This window comes from Lampris incognitus, chromosome 14 (assembly GCF_029633865.1).
Source record: "Lampris incognitus isolate fLamInc1 chromosome 14, fLamInc1.hap2, whole genome shotgun sequence".
Lineage (NCBI taxonomy): Eukaryota > Metazoa > Chordata > Actinopteri > Lampriformes > Lampridae > Lampris > Lampris incognitus.
The window spans coordinates 46279252-46303251 of record NC_079224.1 but is presented as its reverse complement, the minus strand read 5'-3'; the positions used below and the strand labels follow the sequence as shown (position 1 = coordinate 46303251).

The 24000-nt window shown below is 48.8% G+C and overlaps 1 protein-coding gene across 1 annotated transcript in view; it reads right to left on the bottom strand.

Annotated features, from left to right (window-relative positions):
• Window positions 1–24000, bottom strand: part of myo10 (myosin X) — a 204031-nt gene that overhangs the window by 148942 nt on the left and 31089 nt on the right. Inside the window, exon 2 of the mRNA XM_056292618.1 lies at window positions 3649–3747. Coding sequence (XP_056148593.1) covers window positions 3649–3747 — 99 coding nt within the window. The remainder of the gene's footprint in view (window positions 1–3648; window positions 3748–24000) is intronic.

The window sequence follows — 24000 nt, the reverse complement described above, 5'->3', positions numbered from 1 at the left end:
CAGAACCACCGACCAGCCCCACGAGAGCGGTCCACCCAGTCTTAGCCCAGAGGAGATGTTAGTTTAGAGAGGATGACACGTACAGAACCACCGACCAGCCCCACGAGTGAGGTCCACCCAGTCTTAGCCCAGAGGAGGTTAGTTTAGAGAGGATGACACGTACAGAACCACCGACCAGCCCCTATAGCGCGGTCCACCCAGTCTTAGCCCAGAGGAGATGTTAGTTTAGAGAGGATGACACGTACAGAACCACCGACCAGCCCCTATAGCGCGGTCCACCCAGTCTTAGCCCAGAGGAGATGTTAGTTTAGAGAGGATGACACGTACAGAACCACCGACCAGCCCCACGAACGCGGTCCACCCAGTCTTAGCCCAGAGGAGATGTTAGTTTAGAGAGGATGACACGTACAGAACCACCGACCACCCCCACGAGTGCGGTCCACCCAGTCTTAGCCCAGAGGAGATGGTAGTTTAGAGAGGATGACACGTACAGAACCACCGACCAGCCCCATGGGCATGGTCCACCCAGTCTTAGCCCAGAGATGTTAGTTTAGAGAGGATGACACGTACAGAACCACCGACCAGCCCCACGAGCGCGGTCCACCCAGTCTTAGCCCAGAGATGTTAGTTTAGAGAGGATGACACGTACAGAACCACCGACCAGCCCCACGGGCGCGGTCCACCCAGTCTTAGCCCAAAGGAGATGTTAGTTTAGGGAGGATGACACGTACAGAACCACCGACCAGCCCCACGAGCGCGGTCCACCCAGTCTTAGCCCAGAGGAGATGTTAGTTTAGAGAGGATGACACGTACAGAACCACCGACCAGCCCCTATAGCGCGGTCCACCCAGTCTTAGCCCAGAGGAGATGTTAGTTTAGAGAGGATGACACGTACAGAACCACCGACCACCCCCACGAGTGAGGTCCACCCAGTCTTAGCCCAGAAGAGATGTTAGTTTAGAGAGGATGACACGTACAGAACCACCGACCACCCCCACGAGCGCGGTCCACCCAGTCTTAGCCCAGAAGAGATGTTAGTTTAGAGAGGATGACACGTACAGAACCACCGACCACTCCCACGAACGCGGTCCACCCAGTCTTAGCCCAGAGGAGATGTTAGTTTAGAGAGGATGACACGTACAGAACCACCGACCACTCCCACAAGCGTGGTCCACCCAGTCTTAGCCCAGAGGAGGTTAGTTTAGAGAGGATGACACGTACAGAACCACCGACCAGCCCCACGAGAGCGGTCCACCCAGTCTTAGCCCAGAGGAGATGTTAGTTTAGGGAGGATGACACGTACAGAACCACCGACCAGCCCCACGGGCGCGGTCCACCCAGTCTTAGCCCAGAGGAGGTTAGTTTAGAGAGGATGACACGTACAGAACCACCGACCAGCCCCACGAGAGCGGTCCACCCAGTCTTAGCCCAGAGGAGGTTAGTTTAGAGAGGATGACACGTACAGAACCACCGACCACCCCCACGAGTGCGGTCCACCCAGTCTTAGCCCAGAGGAGATGTTAGTTTAGAGAGGATGACACGTACAGAATCACCGACCAGCCCCATGGGCATGGTCCACCCAGTCTTAGCCCAAAGGAGACGTTAGTTTAGAGAGGATGACACGTACAGAACCACCGACCAGCCCCACGAGCGCGGTCCACCCAGTCTTAGCCCAGAGGAGATGTTAGTTTAGAGAGGATGACACGTACAGAACCACCGACCACCCCCACGAGTGCGGTCCACCCAGTCTTAGCCCAGAAGAGATGTTAGTTTAGAGAGGATGACACGTACAGAACCACCGACCAGCCCCTATAGCGCGGTCCACCCAGTCTTAGCCCAGAGGAGATGTTAGTTTAGAGAGGATGACACGTACAGAACCACCGACCACCCCCACGAGAGCGGTCCACCCAGTCTTAGCCCAGAAGAGATGTTAGTTTAGAGAGGATGACACGTACAGAACCACCGACCACCCCCACGAGCGCGGTCCACCCAGTCTTAGCCCAGAGGAGATGTTAGTTTAGAGAGGATGACACGTACAGAACCACCGACCAGTCCCACGAGCGCGGTCCACCCAGTCTTAGCCCAGAGGAGATGTTAGTTTAGAGAGGATGACACGTACAGAACCACCGACCAGCCCCACGAGTGCGGTCCACCCAGTCTTAGCCCAGAGATGTTAGTTTAGAGAGGATGACACGTACAGAACCACCGACCAGCCCCACGAGAGCGGTCCACCCAGTCTAAGCCCAGAGGAGATGTTAGTTTAGGGAGGATGACACGTACAGAACCACCGACCAGTCCCACGAGCGCGGTCCACCCAGTCTTATCTCCACATCCCTTAGTTTGTATACCTTAGAAATGACAAAGGACACGGGTTTGCATGTAAAGCTTCGGGATTGCGGCCTCAACACAGCCTGGGCGGTCATTTTGACGGCCCGTGGTCGTTCGAGGTAGGAGTGAAGTCCCAGTGGTTCCCACGACAGCAGGAACCTTTGTGGATTTAAACGATGAAGGCAAAACACCACCCACTCGGCAGGTGTGCGCCGGCCCCTACAGCATGCGGCTCCTTCCACTGGAAGCAGAGCCCTTATTTTGACAACACACAGATCAGAGGGGCTAATGCTCAGCCATATGGGGTTTAGGGGATTTGCCCGGTTATGGGCTGATCCCGGGTTATGAATGGACCTGTTTAAGCCGCCACTCTCGCGCAGATCTACAGAAAATATCTGTCGACTCCACAAGAGGCCGAGAGGGAAGGCTGTCCGATCCACTTAGCGGTTTCTCTCTCGAGTTAAACTGCACAGAAGGCTGTGAGGGACACACACACACACACACACTCGTACCATAACATTATTACCAAAGGTACAGCAGCACTGGTCAATGTGTTGATGCTTCTGGGCGGTTATTGATCACCGGTTCTTGAGAAAGGAAACGCTCCGGGTCCATGCAGTGCGAGCTCTTAACGCTCCGTGTCATTGGTCCCGTACAACATGCGAGTCTGCAGTGTTTCTGTCTCGCACCCTTATCCATCTTATCTCATCTAGGACAGATGTAGAATGGAGAATTCCAATTCTACATTGATTGATTGATCAACACTGGTTAATTGATTGAAAATAAAATATCAAAATAATGAAAAATAAATAATAAAATACAAAATAACATTAATAATTACATAATTAAAAATAATTAAAATTGGTTGATTGATTGATTGAGAACAGAATCTAGAATATAAATTAAATAAAAATAAAAACAAAACAAAACAAAATTAATTAAAATAAAATTAATAAATAAGTAATAAAATAGATAGTGAAAATTGATTGATTGATTGATTGATTGGGAATGAATCTAGACTATAAATTAGATTAGAATAAAATTAGATAAAACAAAACAAAATTAATTAAAACAACAAAATGAATAAATAATGAAGTAATAATAAATACTAAATACATAAATAAAATGGATTGATTGGTTGGTTGGTTGGTTGGTTGATTGGTTGACTGATTGATGGAGAACAGAATCTAGAATTCCAGCTGGAAGACAGACAGGGGAGGAGAAAGGGCTCTGCTCAGAAGGAGCAAGTTGTGAAGGGAGGCGTCGTAGCGTCGACACCGTCTGCAGGGTTAAAACGGGAGGGTCTTGGTTGGGTCCTACCTGTCCATAGTCAGTAGCGAAGACCACCACACCTCCGGAACAGGAGGACACGGTGCCGGGCAGGTACTGGTCATCTTCCCTCAGCCACACCCGGGCGCCCTGGAGAGAGAAAAGCAAAGCACCGTCACAACTGATCTGCTCGTATTCTGTAGTTAGGGACCGTCAAACCAGCCCAAAGCAACGAACGAGGCAGGAAAGGCCACGACCCATGGGCCGGTTCTGAAACCGGACTGTGATTTAGGGTAAGAAAGAAAATGCTGGATGAGTTGTTTCACACACCTAAAGACTTGTTGTTTATGCTGCACACGGTCGGTAGGCAGTGTAAACGATGCACGGCGCCCCTAAGCACGTTTCTACCCTTGGCAGCCCAAAACCCAAGCAGAAGCCGCCATTCGTAACCCCAGAAGAAGAATTCCCCCGCTTCAAATGAGGGGGAGGTCATCCGCCTGGCTCATAACTACATCAGTCCTGACGCCATCACGAAGGGAGTAACACGACAACCACCTGTTCATGTAGCTGCCGCACTCTCCCCTTTTTGCCCACTCTGCCCAGCCATTTCCATGGAAACCACGAAGACACAAAGAATTATGGGAAATGTTTTACTGGCGTATGACCATACGCTCCACACCACGTGACAACCACCAGGGCTCAACTTCAGCTCCAACGTAGGAGCTTGCAGGAGAAGCTATCTGGAGGATTAAAGGGGCATGTCGGGGGGGGGGGGGTGTAGGCCTTGATTGACAGGTCTATCCACCTGTCTGCTACCCGACTCCCACCCCCCAGCTCCACCCCGTTGCACAAATTTAGATTTTCTGACTCTGAAAGCTGACAAGCTAAGTTTTACGCTTCAGTGCCCCCCCCCCCCAGACAGGAAGGGGGCGGGGGTGTTAATGTGCCACGCCCAGCGCTCCATATGTCATGTTTTTGTCGATGTGTGCGCACACGTGCTAAGATGTGCACACTAAAAGTGTGTATGTTGGGGGCGTCCGGGTAGCACGGCGGTCTGCTCCGTTGCCTACCAACACGGGGATCTCCAGGGCGAGTCCCCGTGTTCCCTCCGGCTTCCCATCAGACACAGTCGGCTCTGTGCGTAACTATTCCACTCACTTCCGGTTTCTACTGCAGCGCTCGTACCAGCTTCCTGTTTGTGGGCGTGTGCTGTTGACCACGGCATGTTTTTTCGCCGTGCCTGCGAGATTCACCATGGATACATGTCAGCGACACGCACACAACTGTCCACACACTTCCACCGGCACATGTCAAGTTATGTCCACCGGGACGAGGATGAGCACCCTCATCCTCGTCCCGGTGGACCACCATGTTTTTGGACCCTCATCATCGTCGTCATTTAGAAATCAAAATCTGCACGTCACAATATGACAATACCAGGTTTCACCTCTATGTGGTGCCGCTCACGGACAGTAAAGGGTAACATCGACTTCTGTGAGGACCCGGACGGGCCTGCGGCGCGCGGCGCCGTCAGCAAACACCGCATTTCTGAACCGTCACCGGGCCGGAGAACAGAGGGCGACCGGACCCGGTCCCTGCTGAACTGGTTCCCACATGTGCCATACTTCATTAGCCTGACGGGCTACTGCTAATGGAGAAAACCAACTCAGCTTTCTGGAGCTCTGACTGGCCGACAGCAACGTGGCCCCGCCTCTTTCTACGCGGGGCGCGAGGTTGACCTTTGACCCATAAGCCCTTATTCTGACAGAGTCATCACGGCCCGACTCAGTCCAGACACTCGTCTGAGGAAAGATGAATGGAGAGAGAGAAGAAAAGAGAAACAAGCATGGCTTTAATGCTCTCTCTCTCCCTCCCTGTCTCTCCCTCGCTCTTTCTCCCTCCCTCTCTCTCCCTCTCTCCCTCTCTCTCGCTCCCTCTCTCTCGCTCTCTCCCTCTCCCTCCCTCCCTCTTCTCTCTCTCTCTCTCTCTCTCTCTCTCTCTCTCGCTCTTGCTCTCTCTCTCCCTCGCTCTCTCTCTCTCTCCCTCTCTCTCTCCCCCCCTCTCTCTCCCTCGCTCTCTCTCCCTCGCTCTCTCTCTCTCCTCACTCTCTCTCTCTCCCTCGCTCTCTCTCCCCCCCTCTCTCTCCCTTGCTCTCTCTCTCCCTCGCTCTCTCTCTCCTCACTCTCTCTCTCTCCCTCGCTCTCTCTCCCTTGCTCTCTCTCTCCCTTGCTCTCTCTCTCCCTCGCTCTCTCCCTCTCTCTCTCTCCCCCTCGCTCTCTCCCTCTCTCTCTCTCTCTCTCACACACACACACACACACAGGTTTCAATCTAAGGTCTGCCGTGTCAGCAGAGGATCAGTGGGGAGCAGTGTGTTGTCAACCTCCTCCTCCTCGTGGTGGAGGGGGGTGAGGGGGTAAGGGGGGGTAAGGGGGGGTAAGGGGGGTACATTGGGAAAAGCTCTGTTATCACCTGCAGAGGAAGCTAAGAGAAAGTCTTTGATCACACAAATACGCCACCAAAACACCTCCCCCCACCTCCCACCGATACCCCAATACAACACCTTCACGCTGATACCCCAACACAACACCTTCACACTGATACCCCAACACAACACCTTCACACTGATACCCCAATACAACACCTTCACGCTGATACCCCAACACAACACCTTCACACTGATACCCCAACACAACGCCTTCACACTGATACCCCAACACAACACCTTCACACTGATACCCCAACACAACACCTTCACGCCGATACCCCAACACAACGCCTTCACACCGATACCCCAACACAACACCTTCACGCTGATACCCCAACACAACACCTTCACACTGATACCCCAACACAACACCTTCACGCTGATACCCCAACACAACACCTTCACACTGATACCCCAACACAACACCTTCACGCTGATACCCCAACACAACGCCTTCACGCCGATACCCCAACACAACGCCTTCACGCGGATACCCCAACACAACGCCTTCACGCCGATACCCCAACACAACACCTTCACACTGATACCCCAACACAACACCTTCACGCCGTTACCCCAACACAACGCCTTCACGCCGATACCCCAACACAACGCCTTCACACCGATACCCCAACACAACGCCTTCACGCTGATACCCCAACACAACACCTTCACACTGATACCCCAACACACCACCTTCACGCTGATACCCCAACACAACACCTTCACGCTGATACCCCAACACAACACCTTCACGCTGATACCCCAACACAACACCTTCACACTGATACCCCAACACAACACCTTCACACTGATACCCCAACACAACATCTTCACACTGATACCCCAACACAACACCTTCACGCTGATACCCCAACACAACACCTTCACGCTGATACCCCAACACAACACCTTCACGCTGATACCCCAACACAACACCTTCACGCTGATACCCCAACACAACACCTTCACGCTGATACCCCAACACAACACCTTCACGCTGATACCCCAACACAACACCTTCACACTGATACCCCAACACTACTGCGGAGATACTACCGTTCTATGTACACTGACCCATTTAACAGACACTTTTGTCCCACGTGACTTACAAGAGATTTGGAAATTAGCAGATAAATTCTAAATGTTACCAACTGGCATCATCACAGTACTACATAGTACTCATATCATAGTAGTACTATGTGAAGCATTAGTAGTAGTTTACTACATAGTAATCATATGAGAGTAATACTATGTGAAGTGTTAGTAGTAGTAACTACATAGTAATCATATAATAGTAGTACGATGTGAAGTATTAGGAGTGGTACACTACATAGTACTCATATCATAGTGGTACTATGTGAAATATTAGTAGTAGTACACTACATAGTAATATCATAGTAGTATTATGTGAAGTATTAGTAGTACTAACTACATAGTACTCATATAATAGTAATACTATGTGAAGTATTAGTAGTAGTACACTACATAGTAATCATATAATAGTAGTATAATGTGAAGTATTAGTAGTAGTACACTATATAGTACTCATAGCATAACAAAGTATGTCATTTAAGTGGGTGTTAGATTATAATCTATAATTAGATATAGATTATAATCTATAGGTGGCAGATAGGACAGTCAAAGTACAAAGCAGATGCACACTGACACACATCAGTGTAACATGTATCATCTTCATCATCAGTGTAACATGTATCATCTTCATCATCAGTGTAACATGTATCATCTTCATCATCAGTGTAACATGAATCATCTTCAGCATCAGTGTAACATGTATCATCTTCATCATCAGAGCAACAGAAATGTATCATCTTCAGCATCAGTGTAACAGACCTGTATCATCTTCATCATCAGTGTAACATGTATCATCTTCAGCATCAGTGTAACATGTATCATCTTCATCATCAGTGTAACATGTATCTTCAGCATCAGTGTAACATGTATCATCTTCATCATCAGTGTAACATGTATCATCTTCATCATCAGTGTAACATGTATCATCTTCATCATCAGTGTAACATGTATCATCTATATCATCAGTGTAACAGACCTGTATCATCTTCACCATCAGTGTAACATGTATCATCTTCAGCATCAGTGTAACAGACCTGTATCATCTTCATCATCAGTGTAACACGTATCATCTTCATCATCAGTGTAACATGTATCATCTATATCATCAGTGTAACAGACCTGTATCATCTTCACCATCAGTGTAACATGTATCATCTTCAGCATCAGTGTAACAGACCTGTATCATCTTCATCATCAGTGTAACATGTATCATCTTCATAACAGCAGGATGACATCGCTGCGTTGCTATCCAGCAGACTCTCTTGCTTACAGACATGGACATTGTAATTCTCTGTGTTCACGCCTCTGTGTGTGTGTGTGTGTGTGTGTGTGTGCGTGTTGCGGGGGTGGAACTTTGGACACACTTTAACAGACGGAGAACCGCTCCATGCTCCCTGCTATTATTAACCCTCCGCCCCCCTCCCCCTCCCCCTCCCCATCATCTTCTTTGTGGCCAGCGTGTGTCGCCTGCCCTTTCTGTCGCCCTCTCACCCTCCCTCCCTATGACACAGAGACGCATCCGACAGCGGCACACTGTCTCATTGTCCTCAGCTAATCCACTCCCTCCCTCCCTCCCTCCTCCTCCTCCTCCCTTTCTCCTCTTCCTTTCCTCCTCCTCCTCCTCCTGCACTCTATACACACTGAGCTACTGGCCCATTTCAGAACTATGGCTGCAGGCCAAGAATGCCTTAGAATCGGCTCCTTTCCCTGCACCCCCCCCGCTCCCGCCCCCCCCCACACACACACACCTCCTCTTATTCATCACCACTGATTGCTGGAGAGCAGAACATCAAATGGATGTGCAGACCACAGCTGGTGCAGACTGCTGACCAGGACAAACTTAAAATGCCAAATTCAAAGAAACAAAAAGAGGAATAAGTCAAATTGATGATGATTACTTCTTCACTGGTGTTATTTCAGAACGTTTTACAGTTGTAGGTGTCCAGACTGGGAAGGTGCTGAGAAGTCCTGCTTTAGTGGTCCGTTAAGTCCTCGTCATCTACTTCAGTACAAGTAGTGACGAAGAAAACAATTCGAGTCAGAGTATTTGAGTTACTTAGTGAAAAGTATTGAAGTAATTACTTTGTGAGCTACTTTTTTTCATGTCTACAGACTAAACATATCAAATATTCTTCAGCTGACATCGCCCATATCATTAGAAACAACCTGGCCAACACGCTGGATGAACAAACCACATTTACCTTGACAAGGTAAACCTCTATAAACACCCAGTGTCACCAATATCACTACAATGTCACTACAGTGTCACTACAGTATAACCACTATCACTACAGTGTCGCCGCAGTATCACCACTATCACTACAATGTCATTACAGTGTCACCACAGTATCACCACTATGCCTACAGTATCACTACGGCATCATCACTATCACTACAGTATCAGTATCACTACAGTGTTACCACTATCACTATAGTATCACCACTATCACTACAGTGTCACTACAGTATCACCACTGTCACTAGTGTCACTACAGTATCACCACTGCCACTACAGTATCAATAGTGTCCCCACTATCACTAGAGTATCACGACTGTCACTACAGTATCACTACAATATCACCACAGTGTCACCACTAACTATCACTACAGTATCAGTATAGTGTCACTACAGTATCACCAGTATCACTACAGTATCAGTACAGTGTCACCACTATCACTACAATATCACTAGTTTCACTACAGTATCACGGCTATCACTACAGTATCACCAGTATCACTACAGTGTCACCACTATCACTACAGTATCAGTACACAACTATTGCTATAGTATCAGTAGTGTCACAACTATCACTATAGTATCAGTAGTGTCACAAGTATCGCTATAGTATCAGTACAGTGTCACAACTTTCACTATAGTATCACTACAGTGTCACTACAGTATCACCACTATCACTATAGTATCAGTAGTGTCACAAGTATCGCTATAGTATCAGTACAGTGTCACAACTATTGCTACAGTATCAGTACAGTGTCACCACTATCACTACAGTATCACTACAGTGTCACTACAGTATCACCACTATCATTACAGTATCAGTAGTGTCACCACTATCACTACAGTATCAGTACAGTGTCACAACTATCACTACAGTTTCCACTACAGTGTCACCACTATCACTACAGTATCACCACAGTATCATCTGTATGACTACAGTGTCACTACAGTGTCACCACTATAACTACAGTGTCACCACTATAACTATAGTATCAGTACAGTATCACCTGTATGACTACAGTGTCACTACAGTATAACCACTATCCCTACAGTATCACCACGTGCATGTTACACTCCCCCCCTCCTTCGGGAAGCGTGCCCCCCCCCCCACTTCAGCATCAGCTGCCTCAAGCCTCTGGGCGCACACGCTTCCCGGCCTCACCATCCCACTTCTGACACCACAAATGTAGCGAATTCAGGGGGCAGCCGGGGTGCAAACCCGGGTCACCCGCACCACAAACCAGTCACCTAAAGGGTCCGATCCATTAGCCAGCCAGCTAGCGAGTCTATTCAGTCATGCCCGCTGCAAACACAAAATATAAGATTTTTTTTTTGTGTGAATTTTTTGGTCAAAGGTTCCTCCCTCCAGTCAAATAACAGGTTGTGTCTGTGTGGAGACTTGATCTGCTGCTTGTTTGAGCAAGTCCCAGATCCAGTTCACCTCGCCTGTCAGACTCCAGTCCGGAGAAGAGAGAGCATTTCATGTCTTGTTAACCACAAACGTGCTGCTTTTGAAAACACAGATGGCGCAAAGGGAGGAAGGAGGACGGGACAGGTCCCGAAGACACCAGAGAAGCACCGAAACCTCCTACCGCTTGGCTTTTTGATGTCCCGATGAAGGGGAAGAGGGTTTTTCCACCGACGGTTTCATCTCAAAAATTACAACAAGTCAACTTGAAATGAGGACCCGTAGTTCAAAACGCTGCCTGTCGTTTACTTCAGATCCTACTGGATTTTATTGCATCTCATTAAAACACTGATGAGTAAAACTGCTTTCATTTGTTCCCACCAGTGACTTGTTCACCTGCAGCGCTGTGAGAGGCTGTTTAACGTGTTAACTATCACCCCTTTCTTAAACACATTTCTCACCTTTCAATATGATCACATCACGATATAGTTTTGTCGTCTCCATCAGCAATAACTCGGAATTCCTCACAAATGATTTGAAATATTTGAGGGAGTATAATACGAAAACTGGATTTGGTTTGATATTATACTTTACGTTCCCAAACAGATCAAGGTCAGGAACCTGAGCTGGATTATTGATAGTGTAAAATTCCCACCGATAATAGCCCATCCACCCATCCACCCATCCATCCATACCTAGGGACAATTTAGTACGGCCGAATCACCTGACCTACGTGTCTTTGGACTGTGGGAGGAAACCGGACCCCCGGAGGAAACCCACGCAGACATGGGGAAAACATGCAAACTCCACACAGAGGACAACCCGGGACGACCCCCAAGGTTGGACTACCCCGGGGCTCGAACCCAGGACCTTCTTGTTGTAAGGCGACCTCGCTAACCACAGCGCCACCTGCACTGATAATACTGATGATGACATCTTCCATATTGTCCAGCACTATCTCTCAGCTATCCATGCAGGGACATTGTGTGTATGTGTGTGTTTGTGTGTGTGTGTTTGTGTAGGGGGGCTGGGTGATCTTGACGTGTCACTGTTCACTGACATACATGTGCACGAATCACCGTCGCACGGCACACAGCTATTCTAGTCCTACTGCACGCGTAATCTCAGTGCAATACAGTTTTACCAAGTACAATAATCAGCGGTCACTCGGGCTCGAGTATGACCGCCCTCCCTCTGGGTTCCTCTGGGTCCTCAGGTGGGTGTAGAGGCCGATCCTGGAGACACATAATGGGAGGACGCCTGAGCGTGACAGCTCTTTACATGGAGTGGCTGACGCGCCTGCAGCCATCACACAGTCCTTGGCAGGGGGTGGCTAGAGTCCAACGGCATGGACAACCAAGATGATTTGGGGACCACCCTCTGTTGCAGCTTACATCCGCCTTCACCGCCATTGTGACCTGGAGATGTCATCCACCAGTTCCGTCGTTAAGGTCTTTGTTGGATCGTGCTTCGTCTGGAACCTCCCCCTTGACCTATCCACCTTGGGTGGACCCTACCAGGAGCCAAGCTCCGGACAGCAAGGGTAGAAAATTATAGACCAATTTCCAAACTTTCTTTCTTATCTAAAATCCTTGAAAAAGTTGTTGCTGACCAAATCCTGCAGCTGACTTGAGGGTCGTAACATTTTCGATAAATTTCAATCCGGCTTTCATCAACAAACATATCACTGAGACTGCATTACTATGAGTGTCCAATGACATTCTTATGCATAAAGGTGAATACTCTGTTCTTATTCTCCTTGATTTAACCGCTGCCTTTGATACCATCAATCATGCCATCTTGATAGGTTGGAGAACTGGGTTGGCATTTCTGGTACAGCATTAAATTGGTTTCACTCTTCTCTGAATAATAGATATTTTAATGTTTGTATTAACAATCATGTAACCTCGTCAGCTCCCCTACTGTGTGGAGTCCCTCAGGGTCTGTCCTCGGGCCAACCCTCTTCTCTTTATACATGCTTCCTCTGGGTCATTTGTTTAATCACTTTCAGGACATGTCATACCACTGTTATGCTGATGATACTCAGATCTATTTCTCTGCCAAACCCAATAACCTGAATCAACTGTCCTCCATCCATGATTGCTTAGCTGCCACCAACGACTGGATGTCCCTTAATTTCCTCCATCTAAACCCCGACAAAACTGAAGTTCTCTTAATTCATGCAGAGAACTTTACCACTGCAGTTGGTTCACTTCATTCAAACATCAAACCTACCGCTAAAAATCTTGGTATCATCTTTGACCAGAAGTTGTATTTTGCTCACCTTGTTGCTAAGCTTGTCCAATTCTGTTTTCTTTAGCTAAGAAATATTGCATAAATCAGAAATATTTTGTCTTTTAAGGATATCAGAATATTAATTCACACTTTCACTTTCTCCTGTCTCGATTACTGTAACTCCCTCTACTCTGGCCTCAACCAAGGTACTTTAAATCACTACAGTTGGTTCAGAATGCAGCTGCTAGACTACTAACTAGAACTAGACTACTAACTAGAACTAGCCATAGGTCACATATTACTCCTATTCCTGCATCCCTCCATTGGCTTCCCGTAAAATTCCAAATAATTTATAAGATCGTATTGATTACATTTAAAGCACTGCATGATCTTGCCCCGAGTTACTTGTCTGATCATCGTATCCCTCATTCCACTTCCCGACCACTCCGATCCGCAAACCTCAGTCTTTTATCCATTCCTCACTCCAACTGCAAAACAAAAGGTGACTGCACCTTTGCAGTTTTAGTCCCAAGTCTCTGGAATAATCTTCCCCAATCCGTTCGATTTGCTGAATCTTTGGACCGTTTTAAGCGGATTGTAAAAACCCATCTTTTCAGGCAAGTCTTTTTATAGAGCCCCCCACCCCTGCCTTCTGTTTTGGTTCGTTTTTAGCTTGCATTCATTCGGTACACATGGATGCCAAACTGAAAGACCCATACCAAAATTTTCAGTACAAATACGGGTACCGTTACACCGCTAGAAGCATGTTGGGTGGTCAAGAACAGTCATAAAAAATGTATATAATAAAAAAAAAACTGCAGGATTGCAGGCCAGGCACAAGACCCACGTGATGGTTGTGTATCCATGAATATGACTATTGTACATGAAATAATGGTTTATTACTTAAAAGACAAACAGATGTTGAGAGTATGACAATGTTATTCTTTCATTTTGCTGAAGGCACCTCTGTTCCTCCATAGACAGACTGTCGGTTGTCAGGTTCAGACGGATGCCGTCATGGCCTCTTCATCAGGCCGTCATTGTGAATCTGCTGACGTCTCCTCATTGTTGGTTATGGAGTCTATGCTAACAGACCTCGTCACCACAGTCTCTGGTTTAAGTTTGCCCATGGCACAAGAGATAATGCAGCTGGGCTGATTCTATGGCTTAATAATGAAGATTTAGAGGGAGTCGCCTACTGTTGTAATGACTGAGGTTAAGGAAAAGATAACCGTGATGCCGTCTCCCCCAGCCAGCGGGAAGCAGAAACAACACAGAGGAAGAGGTTTCATTTCTCAATGAAAATTTGTGGAAGACTCAATCCGATGCTGCCACTCAGCAGCCAAATAACAGTCATTTCACTCAACCCAAAGCTTTACTTTGGGGCTTCATATTTTTTAATTTCAAATGTCTCTCTCAGACGTCTAATTTGTCTGACAGGAGTGACGACAGACTGCACAGACCTTCAAAGCCATAAATCCGAGTCAGAGGACGAGACAAACTTTTTCCTGCCTTCAAACTTCCACTTGTTTCCGAATCCCTGTTTTCAGTCAGCTATTTCCTGAAACAAGCTCAAGAATCTGTGCCTTGGAGGCATCTCAGTGCCCAACACAAAAGGACATGAAGAGCATAAGTGAGAGTGTTGAGGTGGCAGCTGCATGGCGGCTGCAGGGCGGCTGCAGGGCGGCTGCAGGGCGGCTGCAGGGCGGCTGCAGGGCGGCTGCAGGGCGGCTGCAGGGCGGCTGCAGGGCGGCTGCAGGGCGGCTGCAGGGCGGCTGCAGGGCGGCTGCAGGGCGGCTGGGTGACCACGGGCAGAATGGCTGCAGGGGACTCAGACGGAGAAGTCCATCTCGGGAAAGGCCGACACGGGGAACTCTGCAGACTTGTGCAAACTGACGTTGAACCTTTGCAGCATGTGGCACAAACCAATCAGGTCGCAGAGCCTTTGTAGAGAACCAATCGACACAAGTTGACCACCGGCAGGTTGTTTTGATACAAAATGATTGGTCGCACAATGTTGAGATGGCAACCAATGGAAACTGATCAGCTTCCGGCATCGACTCTGACAGAGATGTGAGAGAGCTTCACAGAGCAGCAATCTTACAGTCTTAAACACACACACACACACACACACACACACACACACACACACACACACACACACACACTGAGTAAACATGTATACTGACACGCAGGCAGAAACACACATGCATACATTCACACCAGACTGTTCAGGTGTCTGGAGAAACACCGTTATCACATGACCTTGTAAACCATGCAAAACACACACACACACACACACACACACACACACACACACACACACACACACACACACACACACACACACACACACACACACAGCAGCAGCAGCTCATATCAGACTGACATGCCACAGAAACACAAAACCAGAAACTGGACTGTCAGCACAGCAGCCGTTGACTTTTTGTCCATGAGCTCTCGTACACGTGGAACAACACAACATTTCACAATCATCACGTCAGTACACACATTCACCGTATTCCTACACACTGTAAAGGACGCACTGTGAGACAAACTGCTGGGCTACAACTATCACTGCTTGATAGAAAAGAAAACCGGTCGTGGTCTGTTTATATGTGGACCGCTGAAGAAAAGTATTCCAGCACATCATGTGATGAATAACATGAGTTAGTCTGATTGGATGGCTTCCTGCACAAACTGCCTTGTTTCCTCTAAAATCACCTTCATCACTGGTAGGCTGACAAATTCTTTGCAACCAGAGCTTTGACAGTTCAGAGCTGCAAATGTCTGCTGAAATAATGAAACTCGTTTATAATTCTTTCATACTGCAATAGACGCCGCGAGAATTACTGGTGCATGCACCAGTAACACCCGGTATGCACCAATATGGACCAGCATGCACCAGTATGGCTCATTATACATCAGTATGCACCAGGTATGCCCCTGCATGCACCAGTAACACCCGGTATGCACCAATATGGACCAGCATGCACCAGTATGGCTCATTATACATCAGTATGCACCAGGTATGCCCCTGCATGCACCAGTAACACCCGGTATGCACCAATATGGACCAGCATGCACCAGTATGGCTCATTATACATCAGTATGCACCAAGTATGCCCCTGCATGCACCAGTAACACCCGGTATGCACCAGTATGGACCAGCATGCACCAGTATGGATCATTATACATCAGTATGCACCAGGTATGCCCCTGCATGCACCAGTAACACCTGGTATGCACCAGTATGGATCATTATACATCAGTATGCACCAGGTATGCCCCTGCATGCACCAGTAACACCTGGTATGCACCAGTATGGACCAGCATGCACCAGTATGGATCATTATACATCAGTATGCACCAGGTATGCCCCTGCATGCACCAGTAACACCTGGTATGCACCAGTATGCACCAGTATGGATCATTATACATCAGTATGCCCCTGCATGCACCAGTAACACCTGGTATGCACCAGTATGGACCAGCATGCACCAGTATGGATCATTATACATCAGTATGCACCAGGTATGTCCCTGCATGCACCAGTAACACCCGGTATGCACCAGTATGGACCAGCATGCACCAGTATGCACCAGTATGGATCATTATACATCAGTATGCACCAGGTATGCCCCTGCATGCACCAGTAACACCCGGTATGCACCAGTATGGACCAGCATGCACCAGGATGGATACTGGTGTGAGGTACCTGGCTGAGTCGAGGCTGAAATCGATGCGGTGTCGGAGAGTTTACCCAAACCCCCGTTTAGTATGGAAACGCTGAGTAAGGTGTCATAAATGAAGGCTAAGGAGTCTGACTTGCTGGCTGCGTCTTTATCGATGGGAGGGAAAAGTGACTCTGCCACAACTCTTCAGCCCAAACTAATGCTTTAAATCTGCAGAGTTCAGTAACAGGACCAGTTCTCAGCATCGGCCGATACTCAAACGTTCAAACCTCAGAATCATAACGAGACAAATACTTTTATCCCTAAAAACACTAAACATCCTTCAGTACTATTAGACATGACGTTCACAACTACATGAAAACGGTTTGAATGCTGCGTGAGCCTCCCACGCGCTACGCCCCCTCGTGAAACTCCTCGCTGTCAGGGACGGCTCGGGAAGAGTGGGGTAATTGGCCGGATACAGGCGGCTCTGTGCATAACCGTAGTAGCCCAGTGACTTCCGGTTCCTACTGCAGCGGCCATACCAGTTTCTTGTTTGTTGGCGCATGCTATTGACGATGGCATGTTTTCCACGACGCCTGCAAGACTTAGCATGGATAAATGGCAACCACATGCACACAACTGCCCACACACTTCCACCTGCACCTACCGGCAGACAGGGGGATAGCTTCAAGTTGTACAGGTTACGTCCACCATGATGAGGATGAGCGGGCGGGCGGACGGACGGAACGGACATTTATCCATGCTAAATCTTGCAGGCATCGCGAAAAACATGCCATTGTCAATAGCACGCGCCAACAAACAGGAAACTGGTACGACCGCTGCAGTAGAAACCGGAAGTCAGCGGGCTACAGTCGACTACGGTCATGCAATCGACTCAATGACCCCCTCCCTCTCCACCTCGAGCGGATGTGTGGTGAGCGTTCTGGCGCAAAATGGCTGCCGTGCCTCACCCAGGTGGTGCTGCACATTGGTGGTGGTTAAAGTGAGGTATCCCCTTCACTGTGAAGCAGTCTGGGTGTCTAGAAAAGCACTATATAAATGTAATGGTGATGATGACGATGATGATAATTATCATCATTATTATTACTACAGTTATGCACAGAGTCGATTGTGGAGAAAATGGAGGGAAATCAACAACAACAACAACAAAAAGATAAAGGTGGAGACTGCAGCTGGCTGAGCAGACGGGAGGCAGAACGTCCGAGAGGAAGAGGGAGGACGGGATGGAAATCCATTCTGGGAAGGTCTTGGTGACTTGAAACAAACCAAGTCGAGTCAGATTTGTTTTCCGTCTTCAAAGACAGAGCAGAACACAGAAGAGCCTCAGAAGAAGAGGAGGTTAGAGGAGGTTGGAGGAGGAGGAAGAGGAGGTTAGGATCAAATGTTTTCATTGTATTTATTAAAACAACGGTGAGCCGCAGCAAAAACTACGAGCCAGCTCAACAGGAAATGAGTTTTTTCCCTTTCATAGTCGACTAAAAATACCCCCAACACACGCACACACACACACACACACACACACAAATAATTAGCTAGCAGAGGTGGTGTTTTAATTACCAGTGAAACCCAGTAAAAGCGGCGTGCTGCTAAAACCTTCGACAGAACAAAACAACGGTGGAGGTAAAATCGACTTTCTCGCGCCCTGAAAGAAATACTGACCCCCTCCTGCAGACTGATGGGGAAAAAGAAGACAAGGAGACCAGCTGTGATGTGGTTTGAGGGACAAAATGAAAAACTCTTGTGCACTATAAAGAACTGTGGGACACAGGATCTGATTTCATCTATTCATCAGCAAACGGTGATTAAATGGTAAGTGGACTGTATTTATACGGACAGCGCTTCCCTGGTCTCCCGACCACTCAAAGCACTTCACAATTCATGCCTCACTCACACACACACACACACACACACACACACATTTATACACTGATGGTGGAGGCTGCCATGCAAGGCACCAATCTGCTCATCAGGAGCACTTAGGGGTTCAGTGCCTTGCTCAAGGTCACTTCAACACGCTCTCTGGAGGAGCCAGGGATCAAACCAGCGACCTTCCGATTACTAGACAACCCGCTCTACCTCCTCAGCCATGCCGCCCATAAAATGCAAAAGGTAAAAGCATGTATGTATACTGAAAGTACTATGTACGTATCTCATCTCATCTCATCTCGTCTTATCATCAACCGCTTCTCCGGGGTGGGGTCACGGTGGCAGCAAGCTAAGTAGGCCACTACAGACGTCCCTCTCCCCAGCAACGCCCTCCAGCTCCTCCTGGGGGGTCCCCCAGATTGGACATGCAGTCCCTCCAGCAAGTTCTGGGTCCACCCCGGGGTCTCCTCCCAGGTGGACGTGCCTGGAAAACCTCCAAAAGAAGGCACCCAGGAGGCATCCTGATCAGATGCCCGAACCACCTCAACTGGCTCCTGTCGATGTGAAGGAGCAGCGGATCTACTCCGAGCTCCCTCCGGATGTCCGAGCTCCTCACCCTATCTCTAAGGCTGAGCCCAGACAACGTACGGAGGAAACTCATTTCAGCCGCTTGTATCCACGATCTCACCCTTTCGGTCACTACCCAAAGCTCATGACCATAGGTGAGGGTTGGAAGGAAGACTGACTGGTAAATTGAGAGCTTTGCCTTCCGGCTCAGCTCCCTCTTCACCACAACGGTCCGGTACAACGTCCACATTACTGCTGATGCTGCACCAATCCACCTGTCAGTCTCCCGCTCCATCCTACCCTCACTCCTGAACAAGACCCCGAGACACTTGAGCTCCTTCACTTGAGGCAACAACTCGTCCCAACCCTTGGGGAGCAATCCACCATTTTCCGGTAGAGGACCATGGCCTCAGACCTGGAGGTGCTGACTCTCATCCCGACCATTTCACTCTCAGCTCCAAACCGCCCCAGTGCAGGCTGGAGGTCACGTTCTGATGAAGCCAACAAAACCACTTCATCTGAGAAGAGCAGAGATGCAGTCCTGAGGTATGTACATGTGTTTAGCAAAAATACCATCGCATAATGGGCTGAAAGGTTTGTGCCGCGTGGTTGTTTTTGAGTTCTGAGTTGACCACCACTTACTGAGGACGGCAGGTCGGGATCAAGGGTCATGGCTGAAGATACTGGCAGGTATGACTGATCTTTGACCTCCACCAACCGCTCTCTTCTGTCTGACCTGAATCAGCAGTTTAAAAGGAAATGCACCAATTTTCAACCTTACCTCTATCTACCTACAACAGCCACAGCATAACAATGATTAATATTAATAATCACTACATTCATACAGCGCTTATAGTACTTCACATTGAAAGGGGTAACTCTCTTCAACCACCACCAATGTGTAGCACCACCTGGGTGGTGCACGGCAGCCATTTTGCACCAGAACACTCACCACACATCAGCTTGAGGTGGAGAGGGAGGAGTCATTGAGCCAGTTACACGGAGGGATGATGAGGTGGCCAGATGGAGAGAGCCAGGTTATGTCAGAACTATGGAAAACACCTGCAGTTGGTCCTGGTCGGTTCTGTATGTCTGGTCGGTAGTATTAAAAACCAAAAAAAAAGTGTTTCCACCTGCTAACGTATTGTGACGACAGTTAGCGGTCTAGTTCATCTTTGGTTTCTAATCTTTGCTCTTATCTGTAAAGAGTCTATTCAGAAAACACCTCCTCGTTCTATTGGCTGAACTACGTTTCCAGTGGTGTAAAATATGTCGCACAACTTCAGCACAGAGGGTTTTATGGATGGCTGGCGGCGCGGTGGCGCAGTGGTCGGCGCGGTCGCCTTACAGCAAGAAGGTCCTGGGTCCGAGCCCCGGGGTAGTCCGACCTTGGGGGTCGTCCCGGGTCGTCCTCTGTGTGGAGTTTGCATGTTCTCCCCGTGTCTGTGTGGGTTTCCTCCGGGGGCTCCGGTTTCCTCCCACGGTCCAAAGACGTGTAGGTCAGCTGTACTAAACTGTCCCTAGGCGTGAATGCGTCGGCCCTGTGGTGGCCTGGCGGTCTGTCCAGGGTGTCTCCCCGCCTGCCGCCCAGTGACTGCTGGGATAGGCCTCCAGCATCCCCGCCACCCTGAGACCAGGATAAGCGGTTTGGATAATGGATGGATGGATAATGGAATTTTATGGATGGCGATAAAGAAGCTCGCATGTAGGCGCCGTGGGAAAGACTCATGATTTCAGGACGATTCCTCCACCAACTTCAAACCGCTACATTACCCATGAACAAAACTAACGGAGAAATGTTCCTTTAACTTTGAGAGACGGTGTCCTCTAGATTGTAGAGATGTTTAATTCCAGACTTCAGCTGCTAGTACTGTTGTTCTCTTCAAGATGGAGGACACGTGGACGTGGTAGTAGTCCTTTCCCCACTCCTATCGTGACACATTAAGAAAACAGAACAACCAGAGGAGCCTGCAGGAGGTGGAAAGGGGTGAGGAGGAGGAGGCTGATATGACACGAAGGTCATGGCGGATCCAAATCCCAACCGACAGAAAAGCCACCGAGCGTGAAACAAACCGGTCCGACAGCGTCCTGCCCGGACCTCAGCCAAGGAACCTGAACAACAATCATCAAACACACGTCTTTAAGGTGTGTGGTAGATGACTCGAGATAGCAACGTCTGCTAAACGAAATGTTGTGTAGCACTGTAAATTCTAAGTTCAACAAACAGGAAACTGGTATGACCACTGCAATAGAAACCAGAAGTCAGAGGACTACAGTTATGCACAGAGCCGATCGCCCGTGTCTGCGGGTAGGAAGCCGGATGTGGGTATGCATCCTGGTCGCTGCACTAGCGCCTCCTCTGGTGGGTCGAGGCGCCTGTCCGGGGGGGGAGGGGGAACTGGGGGGAATAGCGTGATCCTCCCACGCGCTACGTCCCGCTGGTGAAACTCCTCACCGTCAGGTGAAAAGAAGCAGCTGGTGACTCCACATGTATGGGAGGAGGCATGTGGTAGTCTGCAGCCTTCCCCGGATCAGCAGAGGGGGTGGAGCAGAGACTGGGACGACACGGAAGAGTGGGGTAACTGGCCAAGTATCACAGTTGGGAAGAAAAGGGGGGGGGGGAAAGCTCGCATCTGCAAATGTGATCCTTTCCATGGAGCAGAATGGAGGTCTTAAAGCAGGCTGCCCGTGTGCTGTCGCTCCTCCATTCAGCAGGACCTCCTGGAAGCAGCCATGACTTCAGCAGGAGTTCTCCTCCGAGCTGGGAGGCCGGCGGGCGGTGGGGATATATTTAGAGTGCAGACGTAACGTTTAGAAAGACAGACGTGTTTGTTTTGGAGCGGTGTCTGAAGGGAACAGTGCAGCCCAGAGAGAGCAGGGTTCAAACCTGCGAACGTGTCAATGGACGTTTTGACATCGTCGAGAACTAACACAAGTTTTTTGGTTGGTAATCTTGTGTTCGGCTATTGCCAAACTGGGCCTTTGCCAAATTCCATATCATCTTTTATAAAATCTTCAAAACCGGGGTTTGATAGGTTGTGTGGGGGTGTTGACCCTGTCTGTGGTGTTTTGGTTAAGCTGCAGGGCGACGCTACAAGTCTCTCAGGTTTTCGAAGTTCCTGAAGTTTAGCCGGACTTCCCCGCATGGTCGAGGGATACAAGCATCATTCTGCCAGTGGAAACCCGATACACCAAGACCAAGAGATGCACAAACACACACACACACACACACACACACCACATCCCGACCGGCAGCCCATCAACACCAAACAGCTGCCACATTTCCATTAACAACAACACAATGGTCGCAGAGGGTCAAAGGTCACGTCACTAGGCAGACTCTGGTCTCACAGAGCAGGCGGGCAACAGACCGTTTCTTCAAACCTGCAACACCAGATGCAGCCGCCCATGAGCAAACAGACCTCCTGCTGTACCGAGACCACCGGGACATGTGCTGTGGTGGAGCGGCCTGGAGGAGGCGCTGTTCTTATCCATCATTTCATGTTTTTTATGCATTATTTCACGGCCAGGTCACCTTCAAGGGACCCGACAGTGAAGAACCGTAAATGAAGGTCTGGATGGAGAGCGAAGGGAAAGACGCACAACAGATTCCTGATCCAGATCCAGCACCGAGTCTCCGGGCCAGGCCAGCGTGGTCTGTGTGAACGGGGTGACTCATCACAACGCTCCCAGGGTGCAATTTGATTTGGAAATGAAATTGCATTTGCGGGAGAAATAAAAACAGAAAAACAATGGGAGTGATTTGAGTTTATGAAACCAGCCGTGGCACAGAATTCCAACAAACGTTGGTATATTTAAACAGAAACAACCAGTGGCGGCAGGCCAGTACAGGGCGCCAGGGCGCCGCCCCCTTCAAGTATCAAGAGATGAAAATCTACTTAAACATGTTAAATATAATTTAGGTGTATAATGCAAATAATGGTGAAATAAAAGTGTTTTCAGTCTGTCAGCAGCATTAAATATTGGTTCAAATTGGTGTTTGGCTGGTTCCTGTCTGAATACATATACTTCCTGTCCGAATACATATACTTCCTGTCTGAATACATATACTTCCTGTCTGAATACATATACTTCCTGGGTGAGGGGCGCTGGCCAAACCATACCTTATGTAAGCCCTCAAACTTGTGGCGAGCAGGTGACCTGAGGCTGCTGTCTGATTGGTTTCTTCAGGTTTTCCAGGGGGCGCAGTTCTGTGCCGCCCCAGACACGCCCACGTTTATTGGCAGCGAGTTGGGTATTGTTTTAATGTTTTGTGATCTCATGTGATTGGACAGTTCTCGTGGCTGTCAATCATGTCTCACACCCACCACCATGCCTCGTCTCGACTGTCAATCATCCACCGTCTACCAACCCTGATAGAACCTATAGGCTACACTGTCCTTCTTAATAAGTGTGTGGACACTAAAGCAGCTGTCAGGTGTGCTGCGCCAAGCTAAATTCCCCCCCCCCCAAACAGTTTTAGGCGCCGCCACCACTGGAAACAACCATGATTTTCAACATCATCTCTTTCTAAGTTATCGGGATAAGACGTCAGTAGCAGCCACAGTTTGAAGAGGAGAGAACTACAGGGAGAAGTTACGGCCTGGTTTTGCTGACAGGCTGCGACCTACAGGAAGATGGAAATAAAAACGCCACATTAAACAGCTGTGTGGAGGGTTGATATTCGCATTTTCTCGTACGACGAAGCCCGTCGGCAAAACCAGGAAGTGATGCTGCACACTCAGATGACGTCACTGGCGAACGCAAACTCAGCGGCATTTTAAAAGAAAGACACGCACACGTACACGCAGAA